Source organism: Pocillopora verrucosa, chromosome 12, assembly GCF_036669915.1.
Source record: "Pocillopora verrucosa isolate sample1 chromosome 12, ASM3666991v2, whole genome shotgun sequence".
NCBI classification, from domain to species: Eukaryota; Metazoa; Cnidaria; class Anthozoa; order Scleractinia; family Pocilloporidae; genus Pocillopora; species Pocillopora verrucosa.
The window spans coordinates 1466794-1489330 of NC_089323.1; the positions used below are offsets into that span (position 1 = coordinate 1466794).

Consider the following 22537-nt stretch of genomic DNA (forward strand, 5'->3'; position numbering starts at 1 on the left):
AAAATTTAATTCGAGCACTAATTAGCACTAAAGTCAAATCCCATGGCAAACATGAAGATATCAGCTATATTGCTGTTTTCAAAACAATAAAGGAACTTGAGTGTGACTTTTTCTAAGTAATGAAATAATCAGCATATTTAGTCCAATTTTAGTCCAATCACGAGTCCAATTTTTTTTTACATCATTCAAAGTTGCCCGCTTGATCTTCGTAATTTCAGTTTGTCAAGGCTGATAATGATTGAAGTCCTAATTTCACACAGATGATATGGACACTTGATAAGCTCCCTATCGACGAAAGTTCATAAGGAAAAGTGACCAAAAATAGCAACAAATTACCTTAATTTAAGAGTCAAACGTAAAGATAGACATCTTTGATACTATTGGTATTTCGCAATTATTTTAAACTCCGTCTTCTCAGGTAGAAATTCGCCTTTAGCTGAGCGGAGGAGATGGAGTCTTACGTTAAATCTCGGAAAAATTTAAGAGCTAATGTCAACAAACATTAGACAAAAAGCGGCAAGTCACCCGAATTGTTTTCACTCATACTTTCATACTTTGTAGCCCAATATGTCCTAATAATTGTGGTGTAGATTTTTTGTGAGAATATATTTTCTTTTTCGAGAAATAATTTTTTTAGCTCGACCGCTCAAATATGCAAATTTTACCGTGAATGTTACTTCTTCAAGACGCCGAAAGATATCGATGATTTGACAATTTGCCCCACTCATAGATCAAATCTCGGTGTTGGGTGGAGTCGTGGTTCCAATAGCAGATGTAGAGTGCCAAAAGAAGTGTTCGGCCATGGTGAAGGCAGGGTCAAGTCGATTCCAAAAGGCGATAGGGGAATTGGCAAGCGTGTTTCACGGATAATACTCCAGGTATCTGGAAAATTCTTACAACCTGGCTCCGGTAAGTACGCTACTTACCACCGGGTGCAAAATTACGCCTCCCGTCAGACTTAAGTCTCGACTGGGAATTGGTCAGTAGGCTACCAAAAATCCAGACAGAGGCGGAGTTTTCTATACTAATGTCTGAACACTTTGTTGGCTTCCCGCCGTCTGGCGGGACGCGTAATTATGCATACAGTAGTAAAGGGCCCTCCCGTACTTGCTATTAGACGCTGACAAAACTTGTTTCTCTTCACCAAAAATCACATCAAATTTGTCCTTGCTAAATTTGAAGCATGCTGCACGTATCAGCATCCCCCGGGGGACCCTGTACATAAGACAAAAATCTTCCTAGTAATGCATATTTCAGGATTTTTTTTTTGAGCGAAAAAACACCCTAAAAGGTACCAACTACGTCTCTGGTAGTCCACTTAAGTTTCAGACACCGTAAAAGGTACCAGATCGCTGATTTTGACCCCTAAAAGGTACGACAAGCATCCTCACCCATTTCTCATCGCCTAACCCTTCTCCCCCCACCCCCAGGTCAGCACCTAAAAAACAAAAAAATGTGATTTGCCAACTACGAGCTGTCAATTTCACCTCGTAAAATTCACGTGAACTGGTTAATCAATTATAAAAACCTTTAGGCACTTATCTGTCAGATTTTTATGGTTGACACAGGAACTCATTAATGGGTTCCTGTTGACAAAATCTGTCCTGTTAGGAGGCAGGACGACCGTACTTTTGAAGTTTTGTTCGTCTTGACATAATTTGGTAGGGATTAAAATAACTGTACGTCTGCATTTGTTAAAATAGTTTTGTACTAATTTTTTTTCAAATTTTACAGAGACTTGCATACTGCGGAAGGGCCCTAATTGTTTCAATTAAGCTCAATGCTGTTAGTTGTACAGTACGTCCATAATAACCGAGGTTATTAACCTGGAAGAGGTTAACGTCGGAAATGTTGCACGCACGTTTGAAAACCTTCATTTGGTAAGTGTACGTTAGTCTGCGTAGCCAGTCATCCAAAGGGAGGGGGCTAAAAGAACATGTGTCACGCAGCATAAACGCCCACCTATTTAATATTCGCTTTCCACGGTAAATTTTGTTAAAATTCCTTTCAAAGAAAGTGCATATCTTCACTTTGGATTTGACAAAGAACAAAACATTCTGCACTGCAGAATCTAAAATACTAAGCCACATGAGCTACCTTAAGTAACATAAAACGTGCGCGCAGATCGAGCGCAGAGAAAGTCTAAGTGATATGTAGTTTTTCGCAGTTTCTTGGAAAAGTTCAAAGTTTTCTAAGGCCTAGACTTATACGCATTGTTGTTCTAGACTTAACCCATGTTGTGCTAGTTTACAGTCTTGTACTTTCTTTAAAACTTTGCTTGGCGGTGTGATGAATTTAATTTGTTAGCTTGGCCGTGCTGGCGAGGGTAAAGGAAAAGTTCTGTAATTTACCTTTATCGCCGGAACAAAGCGTCTCCGTTAAAAATAAGATGAGATATCTCACTATAAAATAAGGCCAAGCTTAAAGCTTTCTCCGAAAACCCTCTTTCAACTGCATTACGCAATCAATTTGGAATATTTAGGAATTTAACTTTTCCTTCTTCACTTCACGTAATACACGCGTTTGAAAATCCTTCGTATTCTTTCAAAACATGTGCATGCGCAGTGTTTGACCGCCGTGTTTAAATTGGCAGCTATTAGCTGTTTACCTCAATCAGTAAAATTTACCTCAAGTACAAGTTAGCACTAAAGTCATATCCCTTGGCAAACATGAAGACATCAGCTATATTACTGTTTTCAAAACAATAAAGGAACTCGACTGCGACTTTTTTTAAGTAAAGAAATAAGCAGTATATTTAGATATACTACTATTTCTAAGCCCGATAATCAATTGGAAATACTCTCGCTGTATTTTGGTCAATTCTGAATTCAATAAAACTTTATGAAACGACTTGAAAGAAATACAGGGGAAAGTTTAGGACAGTTAATCGCTCGGAAAATGGTAAAAATAGAATCAAATCACTTGGAGACAACTGAAAAATACACCATGAACAAACTGGAAATAAAGCGACCCTTTCTATCTGATATTTTTAAAAGTCGATATTTTTTTTTCATTCAACATTCCTTTTTTCCTTTAGCATATAATTTCAGCGGAACGGTGAACCTGAAAGAGAACTTTGTATAAACCGTTCTTACTTCAATTTTGTTCCGTACACTTACTTACAATAACAAACGTGAGAGTATGATCATACGCGCACATATCTTTTCTTAGATTATGAATTGATTCATTCATGATAATGTGAGGTAGTTTTAAGAATACTTTCATAAATTTATGGTTAGTTTTTCCATTGCCTTCCCTTTAGTTGTTAAGGTGCGAAATATACAATCGAGAGACCTCGAGCAAAGATAGATATCATGGTGTAGCTGATTGACGAGCGTTCCCTATCAGTCAGTTTTGAACTGAAAGTACCAGTACGATCGGGTAAAAGTCAAGATGGTCTAACTCCATGGACAGCAAAGTGCTTGTCGGATTGTCTGCTTCATTGCTTGTCTTACTTCACTTATCTTCCATCAGTAAAGAAACGGGTTTAACGTCGAGTTAAAGTAATTAAGACAACGGTTATTCCCCTTAGGATGACCAAATGCGATGAATGTGTTTTACTATGTGCCATCGCGGTTACCACGATAAAGAATGGTGCAATACAAACAACTAATGCTAACTTCACCCACAGTGCACTATGCACTGCTTTTCTGTATTGAGCTATGTTCAGTACATTTAACTGGCTCGGCTGATGTTGAACAGGATCTTCAGCCTGAGCCTGATGATATCTGAGAGTGGGAAAAATCTTTGTATATGATGCGAGAGAAATAATCAAGCAAAGTGGTATAGTTATGATACGATGCAAAAAAAGTTATACGGTCATCAATATTTGAACTCACCCCGCTAATTGTGGATATTTATAAATGCTCACTCAGGGAGGGATATGTTCCTGATCTGCTGAAGCGATCCATAATCAACCCCCTGCCCAAGGTTTCTCCGCCTCAAGAAATTCAATGACTTGAGACGTAATATATCAAACACGAGGAAGAGTGTTTCATCCGATATCTAAACACCGAGAAGTGGTTGAAAAAACGAGGCGCAGCCGAGTTTTTCTTAACCAACTTCAAGGTGTTTGGATATCGGACGAAACACCCTCTCGAATGTTTGATATAGCTTCTCAGACCATCAATAATTCTTGGAGAAAATCAAAGGAAAAGTTCACCAAATTTTAGGATAATTAATATCACATGTTCAAACTTCCTTCACGGTTGTAATTTCCTCTGTTTTCTCAGCATGAATTATTAATGAGTTTGGGAACTATCTCTCTGACATGCACCCTTGCCAAAGTCATGGAAGGGTTTGCGCGCAGCAGGCTCGTGGCACAAATTTCGGAAAAACGTGATCCACGCCAGTACGCAAGGGAGGGGCACTCCACCACGGACGTCTTGATTTATATCTTACAGACGATTGACGAAGCAACTGATGGTGGGAATTGTGGGAATTGCCGATGTTTCTAAGGGTTTTGACCGGATTGACCATTGAATTCTTCTCAGGGAGTTGGCGTCTTTCCATATAGACACTGTCTTTATTAACTGGATTAGTGCCTTCCTGACTGGAGATCGCAAGCTGTAAGGATTGGTAACTCTCTGTCTCATTGGAAGTCACCCAGGGGAGGTATCCCACAAGGGACGAAACTGGGTGTGATTTTGTTTGCTGTAATGACCAACAATCTTTTGCGTGAATGGCATTTGAGGATTAAATTCGTTGATGATACCATTAGAAATCCTGCCAAGAAACGGTATTTAGCTTACTAAATGTAGTTGTCAATGATATTCACAAGTTTCTATCGAACAATATGAAATTAAACCCGAAAAATGCAAAGAAATGTTAATTAACTTCATGCAAAATGATAGTTTACTACAAGACCAATTGTCCCAGGTAACAACACCGTTGAATGCGTAACAACTTATAAATTACTCGGTATTATAATCAGTAATGATTTAAAGTGGAACGAGCATATTTATTACATATCGAAAAAAGCTTCGAAACGCCTGTATTCCCTGAGGATTCTTAAAAAACCGGGTGTTAATACAGAGTATTTGACAACAATAAAACCTAAACTAGAATATGGCGTACAATTCTGGCAAGATATTCCTGAATTTCTTTCAAATAAGCTGAAGTCAATTCAAAAAAGGGCACTACATATCATCTATACATGCCATAGTAACTTAGATGCCCTTAATACTACCAGCCTTAGCAGCTTGAAAGATAGACGAACTCAGCTCTGCTGTTAATATATTCAGAAGACGACTCAAAAAGACCACCCCATTAACTTTCTCAAGCCGAGAACAGCATCTAGTGGTCATAGTTACAACTTGCGGGCCAGCGACAACAATAGAAATATTGTTTACGCCGATAGGAGTTGTTGTCGGACCCAGCGTTCAGGTCCCTTTATTTCATTTGCCAGTAAATATGTGAATATGTAAATAATTATTTATTATATTTTTATTTTCTTTATAGTAATAGTAGTGTTAATTATTTGCTGATTGTTAATTCATAGCCCTTTAATTCAGTTAATATATATATATATATATTATATATATATATATATATATATATATATCAAGAAAAGCGCAAAAAGAAGAGACAAGAGATCGAATCCAGATGGTAGCTACAATGATATATGTGCGCCTCAAAGTTACAATTTGTTTGTACCTCCGTCCCGACAACAGGGCGAGAAGTCTGTCCATGCCTATGGCCGCCATCGTCATCAAAGACGCTAAAAACGATGCAGAGCCCGTGATGTAGGCTGCGTCAAATGCATATCGACAATGGCTCCAGTGTTCCTGAACCAAGGACATCCAATAAGTAGCATAGAGAGGCTGGGCAACAAGACCAACCAACAAATCAGTTGTTGCCAGAGAACGGTACAAGAGTTTGGACGGCGGATGCAAGGAAGATTCTTTTTGAAGGGCAACAAGGATGAGAGAATTCGTAAGGAATGCTGTGATGGAGAGGAGAATGTGCACTGCTGAGAAAAAAAGTAAATATCTCATGTAATCCACCTCCAAAAGATGGGGTGCATAACAGTTCTTCAAATGTTTTCGTCTGTGTTCTACCGCCAGTGAACTTTGTAGTCGACATTGTTCTGTATTCGTTTCCTTTTTCTTGTTCTGAGGCAACTGGCAACGAAAAATAATTCGTTTAAACAGAACACGCCGAGCGACGATGACTGAAACTTCCTTCAATAAACACATAAAGACTTCCTCATCAGCGTTTGCTCATTCAAAGTGCGTAAGCAAATTGTGTGCTGTGCCAAAAAGTTGATTTCTTTTTTCCTGCGCCTCTGACGAGCCTCTTGTATGAAATAGCTGCAAGAGGCAAACAGAGTGACATCTGTGATATCGTTTTTCCACAAGGCGAAAAATAATCCTTTTTTTTTTAGCTGATCGACCGTTGGAACCCGTAGGGTGCCTCACGGATGAAATAGCATTAAAAGGAAAAAATAGAGACATCTGTAATTTCAGTTTTTTAACTAAAATACGATAAACAATCCCTCAGATTCAAGTTTCTCTTTAATATTTGAATTAATTTACATTTTAATAGTTTGTTGCATAAGAAGATGTCACGAATCCAATTTTTTCTTACATCATTTAAAGTTTCCAGCTTGATCTTCGTAATTTCAGTTTGTCGAGGCTGATAATGATTGAAGTCCTAATTTCACACAGCTGATATGGACACTTGATTAGCTCCCTATCGATGAAAGTTCATAAGGAAAAGTGACCAAAATAGGAACAAATGAGCTTTAAGAGTCAAACGTACAGACAGACATCTTTGATACTATTAGTATTTCACAATTATTTTAAACTCCGTCTTCTCAGGTAAAAATTCGCCTTTGGCTGAGCAGAGAAGACGGAGTCTTACGTTTAATCTTCGAAAAATTTAAGTGGCAAGCGTTCTCTATCGGTCAGCTTTGCACTAAAAGTACTTATATTATTATGTATAACTGGAGGATGGTCTAACTCCATGGACAGCAAAGTGCTTGTCGGATTGTCTGCTTCATTGCTCGTCTCACTTCACTAATCTTCCAGCAGTATAGGAACGGGTTTAACGTCGAGTTAAAGTGAACTAAGATAGTTGCCATTGCCAATACGACGCCGAAGTGTGATGAATATGTTGTAGTATAAGTGACTACAATTCCCACAACAAGGTATGGTGTATAACAGACAACTAATACTGACTGTATCCACAGTGCACTGTGCACTGCTTTTCTGTATCGCGCCATGTTGAGTACACTTGGTTGGCTCGGTTGTAGTTGATCATGTTCTTCTCCCTGACGATTTCTAAGAGTGCGAAAAATCTTTGTGTACGAGACGAGTGAAATAAGCAGCGAAAGTGGTATCAATATGCGAGTATACAAAGCGGTTATACGCTGATCGAAAATGGTGCATAAAGAGGCGACCAGACATAAAACCCAAAAGCTAGCTATAATAATATAAACACTCTTCAAAGTTACAATCTCTTTGTATCTCAGCCCCGACAACAGGGCGAGAAGTCTGTCCACGCTTATTGCCGCCATCGTCAACAGAGAAACTCCACATAATGCTGAGCCTATGATGTAGGTTGCTCTCACTGCGTAATGACAAAGAGTCCAGTGTTCGTGAACCACGGACATCCAGTAGGTAACGTAGAGAGGCTGAGCAGCAAGACCAACCAACAGATCAGTTGTTGCCAGACAGCGATACAAAAGTTTGGACGGCGCATGGAGGGCAGATTCCTTGTTAAGGGCAACAATTATAAGAGAATTGCCAAGAAATGTTGTGATGGAGAGGAGAATGTTGACTGTTGCGAAAGATGCTGGTTGAAGCCCACCCACCAAAGAGGGGGAGCATACCAGTTCTTCAATTGTTTTTGTCAGTGTTCCACCTCTACTGAACTTTGTTGTCGACATAATTCTGCATCTGTTTCGACGAGAAATATTTCGTCCAACTGAAACCTTCCTTTAATAACACATAAAGACTACCTCCCTCGCGTTTAATCATTTAAAATGCGTCAGAAATTTGCAGCTGTGGCATGCCCCATGTATGAAACTGATGCTGCTTGATGCCCGCCCACTAAAGAGGGAGAGCATAGCAGTTCTTCAATTGTTTCCGTCTGTGTTCCAACTCTTCTGAAATTTTTTGTAGGTTTTCTAAGATTGCAAGGAGTAATATATCGTCTAAACAGCCCACATCCAGCCACGATCAATGACACCTCATACTTCAGTTAATGATATTTATACACGTACCTCATACTTCAGGAAATTGACAGTTGCGTCCAATAATTAAACCTTTGAAGTGCCTCAGGTATGAAATGGCAACAAGTAGAAAATGGAGAGACGTCTGTGTATCATTCTTTTAAAAGAATGACGAACGATCTTCTTTTACCTGGATCAACTTTCAATGATAGGGGTGTTAACCTGGTGTTCATATCATTCGTGTGAATTTCAGACTTGTATCATTAGTAGCCATGAAAAATTAGAAATGAAAATTTCAAGCTGGCGATTTTACTTCGTCTTAGAAGAGTTGGATTTGAGACAATTGGCGAATACATCAAACAATACAAATTAAAATTTTGGTCACAGATGCAAAAGTATTTTTAAATGTTTGAATCAATTATAATGACTGGCTTTTTCTTTCCATTTTTCGTCACCGGACTGATATTAAAAACAAAACCGTGACAAGATGTTGTGCCGCGCTCCAACGATTTTTTCAAACTCGTTCTCTACCAGCTTTTTCACTTTCGTCAGGAAAGTTATGATGATTTTTTTTAACAAAAACTGTTTTGCTTATTTTGCCTATTTCGTCCCATGATGTAATTTCCTTTCTTCATCGCTTTGGTCAACAAGATAAGAAAAATGGGCGCTAACTGAAAATAGAGGAGGCGGAGAAACTATTGTTTTCCATCAGCCATGATGGCCCTACGCGCTCGGTATCATTTTAATCCCAGAGTTCCATCGGGTACCAAAATATTCATTTATTTTTCGTTTGATGCCAATTTTCATGTTTAAAATTTATATTTTCATTTTCGATTTACAATTTTTCTTACAAGTGCAGATATAGTTACTAAACATTCTTAAAACGTGATTTAATCACTGAAAAATGCCATCATTGGCAATTGTAATTGTTTCTCAGGAAGCTTCCTTCTAATCCTCTTTGATAATTCACTGTGGCGACGACAGCTTAAAAACTAAACAAGCGTATATTTTTCGCAAGCAGCTGTTTATTCCAGTAGTTTAAGTTTAATTTAACTTCAAATTAGCATTAAAAGTTAATTCCTTTGGCAAGCGCACAGACATCGGTAAAATTTTCGATTGACGACATGATAGGGAAACTCTCTTTTGTCAGTGTTAATTTGAATGACAGCATAAGCGGTTTAAGCGGTATATCTAAATATACTGTCATTATTTTGGGCCGGTAATTAAGTGCAAACATTATCTCTGTACCGTAGTAAATTCTGAATTTGAAGGCTAGTTTCATCGATGTTGGGTGTCAATCAAATGTCCATATCATTTGCGAAAATAAGGTTAAGCCATGGCCACAGATGCAAACTTAATTAGTCAAATTTTGTGGCCTTTTACCTCCGTTTCGTCTCGGACAAAACGAGAAATAAAACAGAAGAAAAGCAAGAAATTACATTTTTTGAACAATTTTTTGCTGTTTCTTTTACATTCTCTATTTGTTCTCCTCCTTTCGCCAAAAATTTCAAAGTGATTTTCCCGGAAAATTATATGATAAAGTTCGCCTAAATGTTTCTCTGCCAACGCTTTCATGTATACAGCAGTGACTGAATTCTTCATGTCGGAATTCCCCAGAGCGATTAGCAGTTCTCCTCCGATAACCAGAGTTATATGACTGTGCTAAAGTGAACATGATAATCTATCGATCGAGAAGGAAAATGAAGGAATGGATACTTAAAAACTATCAAAACTCGATAAAAACATTTAACGATTATTTGGCGAAGATGAAGTGAATAATATTATTGTTGAATAATTCCCGAGACGAAGTCTAGTTGAAAACTACTCCTTGTTAAACTTACATAAACAGCATTTATTATTTATGAACCTATGGTCACTCTTAGTTGCGTGTTAAGTAACTCCCGCGTATCTTTCAAGCTCTCCAAACTTCCTGTGTGTATCGTATATTAATGACCGCTCACTGACGCGCGAAGCAATTGTTAAAACTGCCCGGTCAAAGATTAGGAAAATTTAGTTAGCCACCATAGACGCGCCGCCTCGTTTAAAGTTAGAAAAAATTTCGTTTTTGCAACATAATTACTCTCTGATCCTCTATGGTAATTCAGTACCTTGATAATTAAACAAGAAGATGTTTGTCGCAACTAGCTGTTGATTTCAGTTAATAAAGTTTCAGTTTAATTTCAAATCAGCACTGAAAATGAATTCCCTCGGCAAACACAAAGACATGGGTTATATTTTTTGTTTTACAATACGATATGGGACTCCTAGGTCTTAAAAGATCTAATTTATCACTTCTTTTATGGGTGAAATAACCATGTCTTTTTTAGGGAGATAATTAGATGGTATGGTATTGAAACAAATTCTGAGCTTATACAAAAGCTTTGAAAACGACTTAGTAAAAAAAAAATTGTGGAACTTAGGGGCAGCAGTTAATCGCTCGGAAATGGAGGATATAAAATCCGTAAAACTCAGAGACAACCTAAAGATACACCAGGGACAAACTGAACATATGTTGACCTCTATACAAATGATGCGAAACTTGTTTTTCGCGGTTGCCAATATGATTTCAGAACATCGATCGATCTGTAAAAAAATTCTGTAACAAAAAGATATCGTCAATTTTATTTCATATACTTTCGTAACCTTCAGTTAAATATACAAGTAGCGAAAACTTCTTGACATAAGCTTTACGGATATTTTTCTGAAGACAAAACAAATTCAAGACTAAAACCGGACCGTCTCTTTTGGCAATATGGCGTCAACATCAACATCGGACGCTTTCTTTTAATCATAGGAAGACTAGTTGAAATAGTTTTCTCGTAACACCCAGCATCGGCTTTAGACAGGGTAGCTAGGGTCACCTAATTTGTTCTCAGAGATTAAAAGACTATCGGCAATAGCCTGCGCAACTATTCTATTGAGCCACTTGTTTGTTTTTATCCAATAACTTATCTAACGGCTGCTCTTCAAATATATTCGTGACTTAATAAGTCTGCTTGAAAAGTCTGAAGAACTCGAGGAAGACCTGACTCAGCAAAGTGTTTCTTTAATTGTCTGCTTCATTGCTTGTCTCACTTCACTCATCTTCCAGCAGTACAGGAACGGGTTTAACCTGGAGTTAAAGTAGAGCAAAATAACTGCTACTTTACATATGACGACTAAGAGTATCTCGTACTTGTGCTTGATGATATCTGAGAGTGCAAAAAATCTTTGTGTACGATGCAAATGATATTACCAGGCAAACTGATATAACTAGGCAGGTGTACAAAAAGATTATAAGGAGATAAAAATTACACTTAAAAAGGCAAAAAGGGTGGAAACCCAAAAGTTAGCTACAATGGTATACGTGCGCTTCAAAGTTACAATTTGTTTGTATCTCAGTCCCAACAACAGGGCGAGAAGTCTGTCCACGCTTATGGCCGGCATCGTCATCAAAGACATTAAAATCAATACATAGTTTGTGATGTAGCCTGCACCCCTTGCGTATCGACAAAGACTCCACTGTTCTTGAACCACGGACATCTAATATGTAGCATTGAGAGGCTGAACAATAAGACCAACCAACAGATCAGTGGTTGCCAGACAACGATACAGGAGTTCGGACGGCGGATGTAGGGAAGATTTCTTGTGAAGGGCAACAAGTATAGGAGAATTTCCAGCAAATGCTGTAATGGAGAGGAGAATGTTAACCGCTAAGAAACAAATTGATAGTTGTTGTTGAAACCCACCCACTAAAGAGGGAGAACATAGCAGTTCTTCAAATGATTTCGTGCGACGTCTACCGCTACTGAAATTTGTTGTCGACATAATTCTGTCTTCGGCGTTTCCTTTTCTTGTAGGTTTCTGTTCTTGAAACGAAAATGGCAGTAAGGATTACTAAAGCCTAACTTCCTAAGTAACAATCACATAAAGACTTACTAATTTACAATGCATCAGGTAATTTTATGTTGGGTCAAAAAAATTTTTTTTTTCCCGGAAACCTTTGGTTGCCTCTGTTATGAAATTTCAATTAAAGAAAAATAGAGAAACATCTGATATTTCAGTGTTTTTACGGAGCGACAAAGAGCCGCTCTTTACCAGAATCAAATTCCATTATAATAGGATGCTAATCAAGGGTCCATATCTTTCGCGTAAAGTGAAGACTTGAATCATTATCAGCTACGGAAAGCTAAAAATGCAAAAGCTCAAGCTGGCGATGTCAATTGTATTAGGAGAAAAATTGAATTCGTCACAATCACCGAATGTACTACGTAGACCACACAACTGTTCAAAATTAATGCGCGGCCACACATACAAACTTGTTTCAAAATATTTGAAAATAACTGTGTATATAATAGCTTTTTTTCTCTCCATTTTGTTTCCGACTAGAACTAAAAACAAAATAGTAACAAGATCAAGTTATCACACAAGCAAGCCATTTTCTGCAACTGTATTAGGAAAGTTATTCAATTTCTGTTCGTGCGATTCTCTTAGGCAATTAACGACTCTTCTTTGGTGATGACAATTAGTTCCTAATAATGAGGTAAACAGGGTAATTTATTAATCGAGATGGAAAATGAAGGGATGGGCGCTCAAAGCTTATCAACAATCGATACAAAATTTACAATTGTTCCAGGAGAGGCTTCGTCTTTACCAACCCTGACCCATATTTCAAACTCTCTAAAACTGCCACGTGCTTTTTATCACACACTGAGGAACGAATAACTTGTTAAGGAGACACCTGCTTGCCACGACAGATTCGGACTTGTATTATGCCTCGTTTACATGACTACGTTTCTTTCGACGTTATACATATATGTAAATACCTGTTTTTAAAAACCTTTCAAATTTGAAAATTTATATTAAATAAATATGTCTTCTCTTTTCTCATCAAAAAGAGACACTATGTGATGAGAAAAGAAAAAACAAATATATATATATACAGACTATTTAAAATATTTTTCAAATAGCAACCTTTTGGAAAATGGGTTTATATATATATTTATATATCAGCTTTAGATCCATTGTTTTATTTTTGGACGGGAAAATTGCTGATAGACAAACCAACAACTTATCAATTTCTCCGAATGGCGACTGCAGCTGATGAAACTACTAAAGCGTTTGGGTGGGCTGCGACAAGTTTTTAATCTCAAAGAATGTCAGTTTTAATACAAATTAGCACTAGAAGGTAATTTCGTTGACAAACAAATAGACATCGGCCATATAACTGTTTGAGTGCCCATTATTAAATTGAAATATTCTCCCTGTATTAAAGACAGTACTAAACAATAGCGAGGAAAAGTTAGCCTAGAGACCCTATGATCTAGTTTTCTTACTTCCTACGTCTGGTTAGTGAGATAATAAAAGTGTTTTTGTATCAAGAAATCTCTCATGAAAATGGCAATTGTCAAAATTTTCCTTTCATCACAACGGTATCATCTTAATACTGAAGTGAAGAAAACAATTTATAAGTGGTGGTCGAAAATCAATGGACTTATGCTAAGGAATTATTAAAACTCGTCGCACAGTTGTTCAATTCTACCTTCATCAGCAACATTTACTTCAAAACTCCCTCACTTGCGTTTACTCTTTGAAAAGACTACTGACAAAAGCTCGACGTACAACAATTCTACTGAACTTCTTATTTCTTCTGCTTAATCAATGACATTTTTGACGAGCGCTCCCTAATAACAATCGAGACTTAATGAAAGTCTTAAAAGACTAGACCGAGGAGGTGGTAACGCTATGGACAGCAAAGTGCTTCTCTGATTGTCTGTTTTACTGTTTGTCTTACTTCCCCAATTTTCCAACAGTTAAGAATGGATATAACTTCAAGTTAAAGTGAAGTAAGACAACTGATGTTCTCCATTTAACGACTAAGTGTGATTGATATGTTTTACTATAAATTGGTGCGCAACAAACAACTAATGCTAACTGCACCCGCAGTGCACTGTACACGGCCTCTCTGTATCGCGCCGACGGACTAGTGTTTCCCGTTTATCTGCAATTTAATTATTCCGAATAGCGACTGCAGCTTGACTAGTAGACAGTAAGAAATGGGCAACACAGCGGTCAAATGATTACGCATGCGCTTATAGATAGATAATTTGCCTTTGTAAACAATGAGAATCTAAATGATGCGTAGTTTTTCTCAGTTTCTTGATAAATTTCAGAGTTTCTACGGCTCTAGACTTGTTGTTTTAGACTTGACCCATGTTGTGCTATTTTGCACTTTCGTACTTACTTTTACACTTTGCTTAGCGGCGTGATGAAGTCGTAAGCTTGGCCGTGCTGGCAAAGGTAGAAGAAAAGTTCTGTAATTTGCCTTCATCGCCGGAACAAGGTGTCTGCGTTAAAAATAGGTTGAGATATCTCACTATAAAATAATACCAATATTTAAGCTTTCTCCGAAATCCCTCTTTCAACTGTGTTACGCATTCAATTTTGAATAGTTAGGAATTTAACCTTTCCTTCTTCACTTCCGCTATTTGCCGTGTTTTCAAAACAATAAAGGAACTCGATTGCGACTTTTTTTTAAGTAAAGAACTAAGCAGTATATTTAGATATACTGCTATTTCTAGGCCCGATAATGAAATTTGGTCAATCCTGAATTCCATAAAACTTTGTGAAACGACTTGAAAGAAATATAGAGGAAAGTTTAGGACAGTTAATCGCTCGGAAATGGTAAACATAGAATCAATCACCACTTGGAGACAACTGAAAAATACACCATGAACAAACTGGAAATAAAGCAACCCTTTCTATGTGATATTTTTAAAAGTCGATATACTTTTTTTTCATTCAATATTCCTTTTTCCCTTTAGCAAATAATTTCAGCAAAACGGTGAACCTGAAAGAGAACTTTATACTAACCCGTTCTTGCTTCAATTTTGTTCCTTACACTTTCTTATAATAACAAACGTAAGTATGATCCTGCGCGTGCATATCTTTTCTTAGATTATGAATTGATCTAATCATGATAATGTGAGGTAGCACTAAAACTATTTCTATAAATTTATGGTTAGTTTTTCGGTTGCCTTCCCTTTAGTTGTTAAGGTGCGAAAAATACAATCGAGAGACCTCGAGCAAAGATATATATCATGGTGTAGCTGATTGACGAGCGTTCCCTATCAGTCAGTTTTGAACTGAAAGTACCAGTACGATCGGGTAAAACTCGAGATGGTCTAACTCCTTGGACAGCAAAGTGCTTGTCTGATTGCCTGCTTTACCGCTTGTCTTACTTCACTTATCTTCCAGCAGTAAAGAAACGGGTTTAACGTCGAGTTAAAGTAAACCAAGACAACGGTTATTCCCCTTAGGATGACCAAATGCGATGAATGTGTTTTACTGTGTGCAATCACGGTTACCACGATAAAGAATGGTGCAAAACAAACAACTAATGCTAACTTCACCCACAGTGCACCATACACTGCTTTTCTGTATTGAGCTATGTTCAGTAAATTTAGTTGGCTCGGCTGTTGTTGAACGGGATCTTCTGCCTGAACCTGATGATATCTGAGAGTGCGAAAAATCTTTGTATATGATGCGAGTGACATAACCAAGCAAAGAGGTATAGTTATGAGACGGTACAAAAAAGTTATACGATCATCAAGTAAAGCGCATAAAGAAGAGACAAGAGATAAAATCCAGATGGTAGCTACAATGATATATGTGCGCTTCAAAGTTACGATTTGTTTGTACCTTAGACCCAACAACAGGGCGAGAAGTCTGTCTACGCTTATGGCCGTCATCATCATCAAAGACGTTAAAAACAATGCAGAGCCCGTGATATAGGCTGCGTCAAATGCGTATCGACAAAGGCTCCAGTGTTCCTGAACTAAGGACATCCAATAAGTAGCATAGAGAGGTAGGGCAACAAGACCAACCAACAGGTCAGTTGTTGCCAGAGAACGGTACAAGAGTTTGGACGGTCGGTGGAGGGAAGACTCCTTGTGAAGGGCAACAATGATGAGAGAATTTGTAAGGAATGCTGTGATGGAGAGGAGAATTTGCACTGCTGAGAAAAAAGTAAATATTTCATGTAATCCACCTCCAAAAGATGGGGTGCATAACAGTTCTACAAATGTTTTCGTCTGTGTTCCACTCCTAGTGAACTTTGTTGTCGACATTGTTCTGTAATCGTTTCCTTTTTCTTGTACTGAGGCAACTGGCAATGAGAAATATTTCGTTTAAACAGCCCAAGCTGTGCAACGATGACTGAACCTTCCTTCAATAAACACATAGAGACTTCCTCATCAGCGTTTGCTTGTTCAAAGTGCGTAAACAAATTGTCTGTTGTGCCAAAGAGTTGATTGCTATTTTCTGGAACCCCTCAGATTTAAGCTTCTTTTTAATATTAGAATTCATTTACATTTTAATGGTTTGATGCAAAATTTTATACAGATGATATGGACAATTGATTAGCTCTCTATCGATGAAAGATCATTAGGAAACGTGACCAAAATAGGAACAAATGAGCTTTAAGAGTCAAACGTATAGACAGACATCTTTGATACTAGCAGTATTTCACAATTATTTTAAACGTCGTCTTCTCGGGTAGAAATTCACCTTTAGCTGAGTGGAGAAGATGGAGTCTTACGTTTAATCTCGGAAAATTGGAAGTTTTGGAAAGAATTAATTAAGAAAAGGAAAGTGTTTATTTAAATCCATACACCCCCTTACACAATGTTTGTTATTATCAATGACATTTTCAAACATTCATAAGCAATGTGGATATTTTTCTAATGACAAAACAAATTCAAGTTGAAAACTGTTTATAACAAGGACAAGAGAATTGCCAAGAGATGCTGTCATGGGAGGAGAAAGTACACCGCAGAGAAGGAAATGGCTGATTGATGCCGGCAACTCATCAGCCAGAAAGGTTGAAAAGCCACTTTCCAAACCTGGTGTTCCTTTGTGTTACACCTCCTATATAATTAGTTGTCGCCATGCAGTTCAATATACGGTCGTTTTCTTTTCCCCGCTAGTTACCTGTATTTGAAACGACAGATATTTCCTATCAACGACACCTGGCCGGTCACGATCACTCAGACCCTTATTTCTTAAGGCCCGGCCACACGCACGCAATATTTCAACGCAACATCTTGCAACATTATTGTTATTAACCAAACATCTTGACCGAACAAGCTTGTTCAAGAAATGATTTATGATATAGGAAACATTTCGCTTCAAGATTGAAGCCCACATTCCTCCAAAATTAAATCATTTACAATTCCAATACTCAATTCTGTCACAAGAGAAGCCAATTTCCTCCCACAGTTGCATTAAATATAACTCTTTGTCAATTTCTTTGTAACGAGTAATTCTCTCACTGATATGTTATTCCGTCGATAAACTCTAAAAGTTCATTTTATAGATACACACGTTTTATGTTACAGGACCATGAAGGATAGAAACACTGCCTCTCGTGGGAAAATTTTCCCGCAAATTATCTTCCATGAAAAGCGAGGCAGGAGGTTTTTCCAGTTTCTCATATATTCCTTTGCATTAAAAGATCCGACAAACGTTCAGTATCCAGAAGCATCATGAAGCAATTAAGTATAGATAGGAGTGAAACCCGAAAAGGATCTAGCTCCACGGACAGCAAAGAGCTTGTCTTATTGTCAGTTTCACAGCTTGTCTCACTTCTCTAGTCTACCAGCAGTAAAGAAATGGATTTAAAGTAGAATTAAATTGAACTAAGCCTATCGTCAACCGCCAGAAGACAACTAAGTGCAATGAATCTGTGTTGCTTTGGCTGATCAAAGTTTCTATTATAAAATATGGTATATAACAAACAACTAATGCAAACTGCACCCGCAGTGCACTGTACACTGCTTTTCTGTATTTCACCATGTTCAATGCATTTGGTTGGCTCAGCTATTGTTGGACATGATGTTGTACTTCAGCCTGATGATGACTGAGAGTACGAAAAATCTTTGTGTACGAGGTGATTGAGATTAGCAGAAATAATGATATGCTTATATGACCGAGCCATAAGGCTATACGGTAATTTAAAATACAGCACAAACCAGTTAAACTTGATAAAACCCAAAAGGCAGCTACCATGATATATGTGCGTTTCAAAGTTACAGTTTGTCTGTATCTCAACCCCAACAACAGGGCGAGAAGCCTGTCCACGCTTATGGCCGTCATCGTCAATAAAGACACTCCGCAAAATGTGTAGCTTGTTGTGAAGGTGGCATTGCTTGCGTATCGACAAAGACTCCAGTTTTCGTTAGCCAAGGACAAAAAAATTAGTAGCCATCATAGGCTGGCTAAAAATACCAACCAATAGGTCAGTTGTTGCCAGACAATGACACAAGAGTTTGGACGGCGGGTGAAGGGAAGATTCCTTTTGAAGGGCAACAAGGATAAGAGAATTCCCAAGAAATGTTGTGATGGAGAGGAGAATGTAAACTGCTGAGAAATAGATTGACTGTGGTTGTAATCCACCTGCCAAAGAAGGGGAGCACCGAAGATATTTAAATTCGTTTGTCTGTGCTTCACCTTTGGCTAGATTTGTTTCCGCCATCATTCTGTAGTCGTTTTGGTCTTTCCTTCAGGTTACGTGTGATTGTAACATGAAATGTTGCGTCTTGAGAGCAACTGCCCAGCCTAGAAATCACTTAAACTGCGTTGATCACTGAAACTGAATAATCATATGAATAATTATATGAAAACTTTTTCAATCGCGTTTACACGTTTGAAACGCTCGGGAATATTGTCATTTATGTCCAAAAAAAAAAATGGTGAACCATTTACATGATTTACATGGATCTTCTGATAATTTTGCAAAGTTTGTCTTTCACAAACGATTGATCCTTAAAAGAGAACTTTACGAGAAACAACGATAAGGTTTGGTTTTAGTAAAGTAAAACGTTTTCAACAATGCCATGCACCGCAAATTGTTATTTGGTTAGAAATCCTTGATTCATATTTCACACGTCAAGATTTTTGATAAAAACGAAATCTCGGGTCAATATTTAGTTCTACCTTGGTGATATGTTTCTCAGTTCGATCGCCATCAGGAGATGCCTGTAAAATTGTCCTTTGCTATTTCTGCAGCTTTCTTTGTGAAATGGTTATGATAATCTAATGTTGGGTAATGATAAACACCCTCAAAATAATAACAATCCTTTCTCATCGCCTGTAATCTAGATGATCTCTTTATTTGCACAAAAAAGCTTAGCCTTTAATCCTTTCCGGGTTTTCATTGTTCAAGCAATGTTATCGATGAGCTTCTTAGAAGTTAGTGAGTCCATCGGCACCATTTCGACTTTATCTTGGAATAAATGCTATAAATATAAGTCTTCTCCACTTCTACGAAATATTTTGCCATCAAACAGAAAAATGGAAATTTTTACTAGCTTCAGGAAAGACTACAGGAGACCACAGAATCTCGAAAGTTAATATATTTCACTGGGATTTTATCTATTGACACTTAGACCCAGTTCTTTAAACAAAGTTCAGTCGTTGTTTGACAAAACTGCGTTCTAAGCCATCTTCAATTTAGCTGAACCTTTTATCTTGGTATATATTTTTGCGAATAGTATCTAGAAGGTCGAGATCTAATAAAGGAAGGACATTTATAATGATTAATCTACCCTCTTATAAAGAACACCTGCTTTTCACTGCTCGCGTAAAACCATGGTTTGGGTTAGACCTTGTGTAAATAACCGGCCTTAAATTTTTGATGAAACATACCATTTATTTTGGACTTTTTCGCTCAAAATTACGATTTCTTGTCTTTAACAAGACTTACTTTGAACGGTTCGTGCGGCAATATCGTGTCAAAGTCATGCGCTTTATTTCATGCAGTGAGGTTAAAAATTTGAAATTATTTCACCACTCGTAAGAGAAGAACTTAAAAGTCACTCCTTCACTACCCTTTCGGAATCAATTTTATCCTATACATGTACTTTCTTATCACTAAGATAGTAAAACGAGTAAGTAAAATCAAACTAGGGTCCCGTTTTTTGCCCTACTTTGCGTGGACGGCATTTTTTATGTCGATCAAATCATAGGTTGTTGTATTCAAAATAACTGCCGTCGCATGAAACTTACAAGTATTGCCGTTAGTGATACGACTCTCTGTCCTTTAGCTGTGCGTACACTTGGAAATAAAGTTTATCCACAGAAGCCGCGATTGAAATCATTGGTTGTTAATAAGATAAGGAATTTTTTTTGTATCAAGCCGACTGTAGTCAAACGCCTCCCTCAATTAAGATGAATACCATTCTCAAATTCGTACGATATCGTTAACGTGTAGATTCCATGATTTTGCTTTATCATGCGCAAAATGAGCCATGTTGATCTATGGTGAGAATATCTAAAAAGCTTTGTACAGCAACTTCATTAAGCTTCTTACTTCTTCCTATTCAATGATTTATCCGGCAGGTGGCGTTATCTAATAGCATCGTCACGTTACTTACTCGCTTGAAACAACTAAAAAAGAGTATAATGGAAGATCTAACCTCGTGGACAGCAAAGCGCTTGTCTGATTGTCTTCTTAACTGCTCTTCTTACTTCACTAATCTTCCAGCAGTAAAGAAACGGATTTAAAGTCGAGTTAAAATAAACCAGGGTACTCGCTATTCCAAGAGCGACGACTAAATGTGATGAATTTCCTTTTATATGAGCCATCACAATTCCCACTAAAATCACTGGCACATAACAAGCAAGTAACACCAACTGCACCCACAGTGCACTGCACACTGCCTTTCTGTATCGCGCCATGTTCAATGCATTTGGTTGGCTCGGCTGTTGTTGAACATGACTTTGTATCTGAGCGTGATGACGGCGAAGAGCACAGAAAATCTTAGCATATGAAGCAATCGAGATTAATAGGCAACATGAGATGACAATTCGACCAAACCAAGGCGCTATACGAGAATCTAACACGTTGCATAGAGTAGCGACAAAGGTTATAATACAAACAGTAGCGACAATGATATATGTGCGCTTCAAAGTTACAATTTGTTTGTATCTCAGCCCCAAAAACAGGGCGAGAAGTCTGTCCACGCTCATGGCTGCCATTGTCAACAAAGACATAAGAGATAATCCATACCCTGAAATGGAGGCTGCTACCCATGCGAATCGACAAAGTCTCCACTCTTCGAAAACAACCGACATCCAAAGAGTAGCAGTGAGAGGCTGGCTTACAAGACCAACTAACAGATCACTTGTTGCCAGACAACGGTACAAGAGTTTGGACGGCGGATGGAGGGAAGACACCTTGTGAAGTGCAACGAAGATCAGAGAATTCCCAAGAAATGCTGTCAGGGAAAAGAAAATGATGATTGCTGACAGACAGAATGAGTATTGTTCAAATTCTCCAGCCAAAGATGAGGAACATACAAGTTCTTCAAATGTGTTCACTTGCGTTTCATCTCCCATTGAATTTGCTGCCGCACTGAGAGCACCTGCGCAGCGTTGATCACTTAAACTTTATAACCATATGAAAACTTTTTCAGTCGCGTGTAGTCGTTTGAAATGTTTGGAAATACAGTCATTTGTGTCCAAAAAAATGGTGAACCATTTTTCTTAAAGCCTCACTTTTGCCTCAGCTATGATTTATCAAAACGCGATAAGAACAAAACATCCACGAATGTTAATATTTTATGGCGCGATGGACAATCCTTCGTTACTCAGACGAGCAAGAGCTGTCAATTTCTTCACAAGAGTCACATTAAATATAACTCTTTGTAAACTTCTTTGTAACGGGTAATTCTGTCACGTTATTCCATCGATAAACTCTAGAAGTTCCCTCCAAAGATGAAATAGTTTTTTTTACAGCGACTTTTCCTTCAAATTATCTTTGTTAAATAGGAGAGGCAGGATGTTTGTCGCCTAACAGTGTTAAGCGTTACAAGTACACCACATGTATATTCAACTTGTCAGGTTCAATCTTTGAATGACTTTGCGCTAAGAGGTAAAATCAAAATAAAGTATTGTGCTTTTTTTTTCAAAAACCAGCCTTACTAAGGAAGAGTGACGTTGATAGCCGCATAAATGAGTAAGTGTTGTTTAAATTATGATCAGCTTCTGGAAACCAAATTTGAATGGGAAGGCGAAACGTCAATCAGTTGGAGACAACTTGAATGCTGACTGTGGACTTCTAACATAAAATCAGGGGCAAAAATGATTTAGTTTCTCGACACCACTGTCGTTCAAAAGCTCATGACAACAAGGGGACTCTGTAAGAACCGTTTGCAGTCAATTTCATTTCACATATGCACTGCTGATAAAAAAGGAAATCTTCGATGTAATCCACCTCCAAAAGATGGGGCATAATATTTCGTTTAAACAGCACACGTCGAGCGACGATGAGTGAAACTTCCTTCCATAAACACATAAAGACTTCCTCATCAGCGTTTGCTC

The 22537-nt window shown here is 37.8% G+C and overlaps 3 protein-coding genes across 3 annotated transcripts; all 3 read right to left on the bottom strand.

Moving 5' to 3' along the window:
- Nucleotides 1-6958: 6958 nt before the first annotated feature.
- Nucleotides 6959-7891, bottom strand: LOC136277241 (melanocortin receptor 4-like). Its single transcript, XM_066158988.1, has one exon. It carries the CDS (start codon nucleotides 7889-7891, stop codon nucleotides 6959-6961), a length of 933 nt encoding a protein of 310 aa, XP_066015085.1.
- A 7246-nt stretch (nucleotides 7892-15137) lies between these two features.
- Nucleotides 15138-16498, bottom strand: LOC131783067 (melanocyte-stimulating hormone receptor-like). Its single transcript, XM_059099816.2, has one exon. It carries the CDS (start codon nucleotides 16282-16284, stop codon nucleotides 15340-15342), a length of 945 nt encoding a protein of 314 aa, XP_058955799.2. The 5' UTR covers nucleotides 16285-16498; the 3' UTR covers nucleotides 15138-15339.
- Nucleotides 16499-20626: 4128 nt separating this feature from the next.
- LOC136277363 (melanocyte-stimulating hormone receptor-like) lies at nucleotides 20627-21553 on the bottom strand. The gene has a single exon (XM_066159393.1). It carries the CDS (start codon nucleotides 21551-21553, stop codon nucleotides 20627-20629), a length of 927 nt encoding a protein of 308 aa, XP_066015490.1.
- Between the last annotated feature and the right edge of the window lie 984 nt (nucleotides 21554-22537).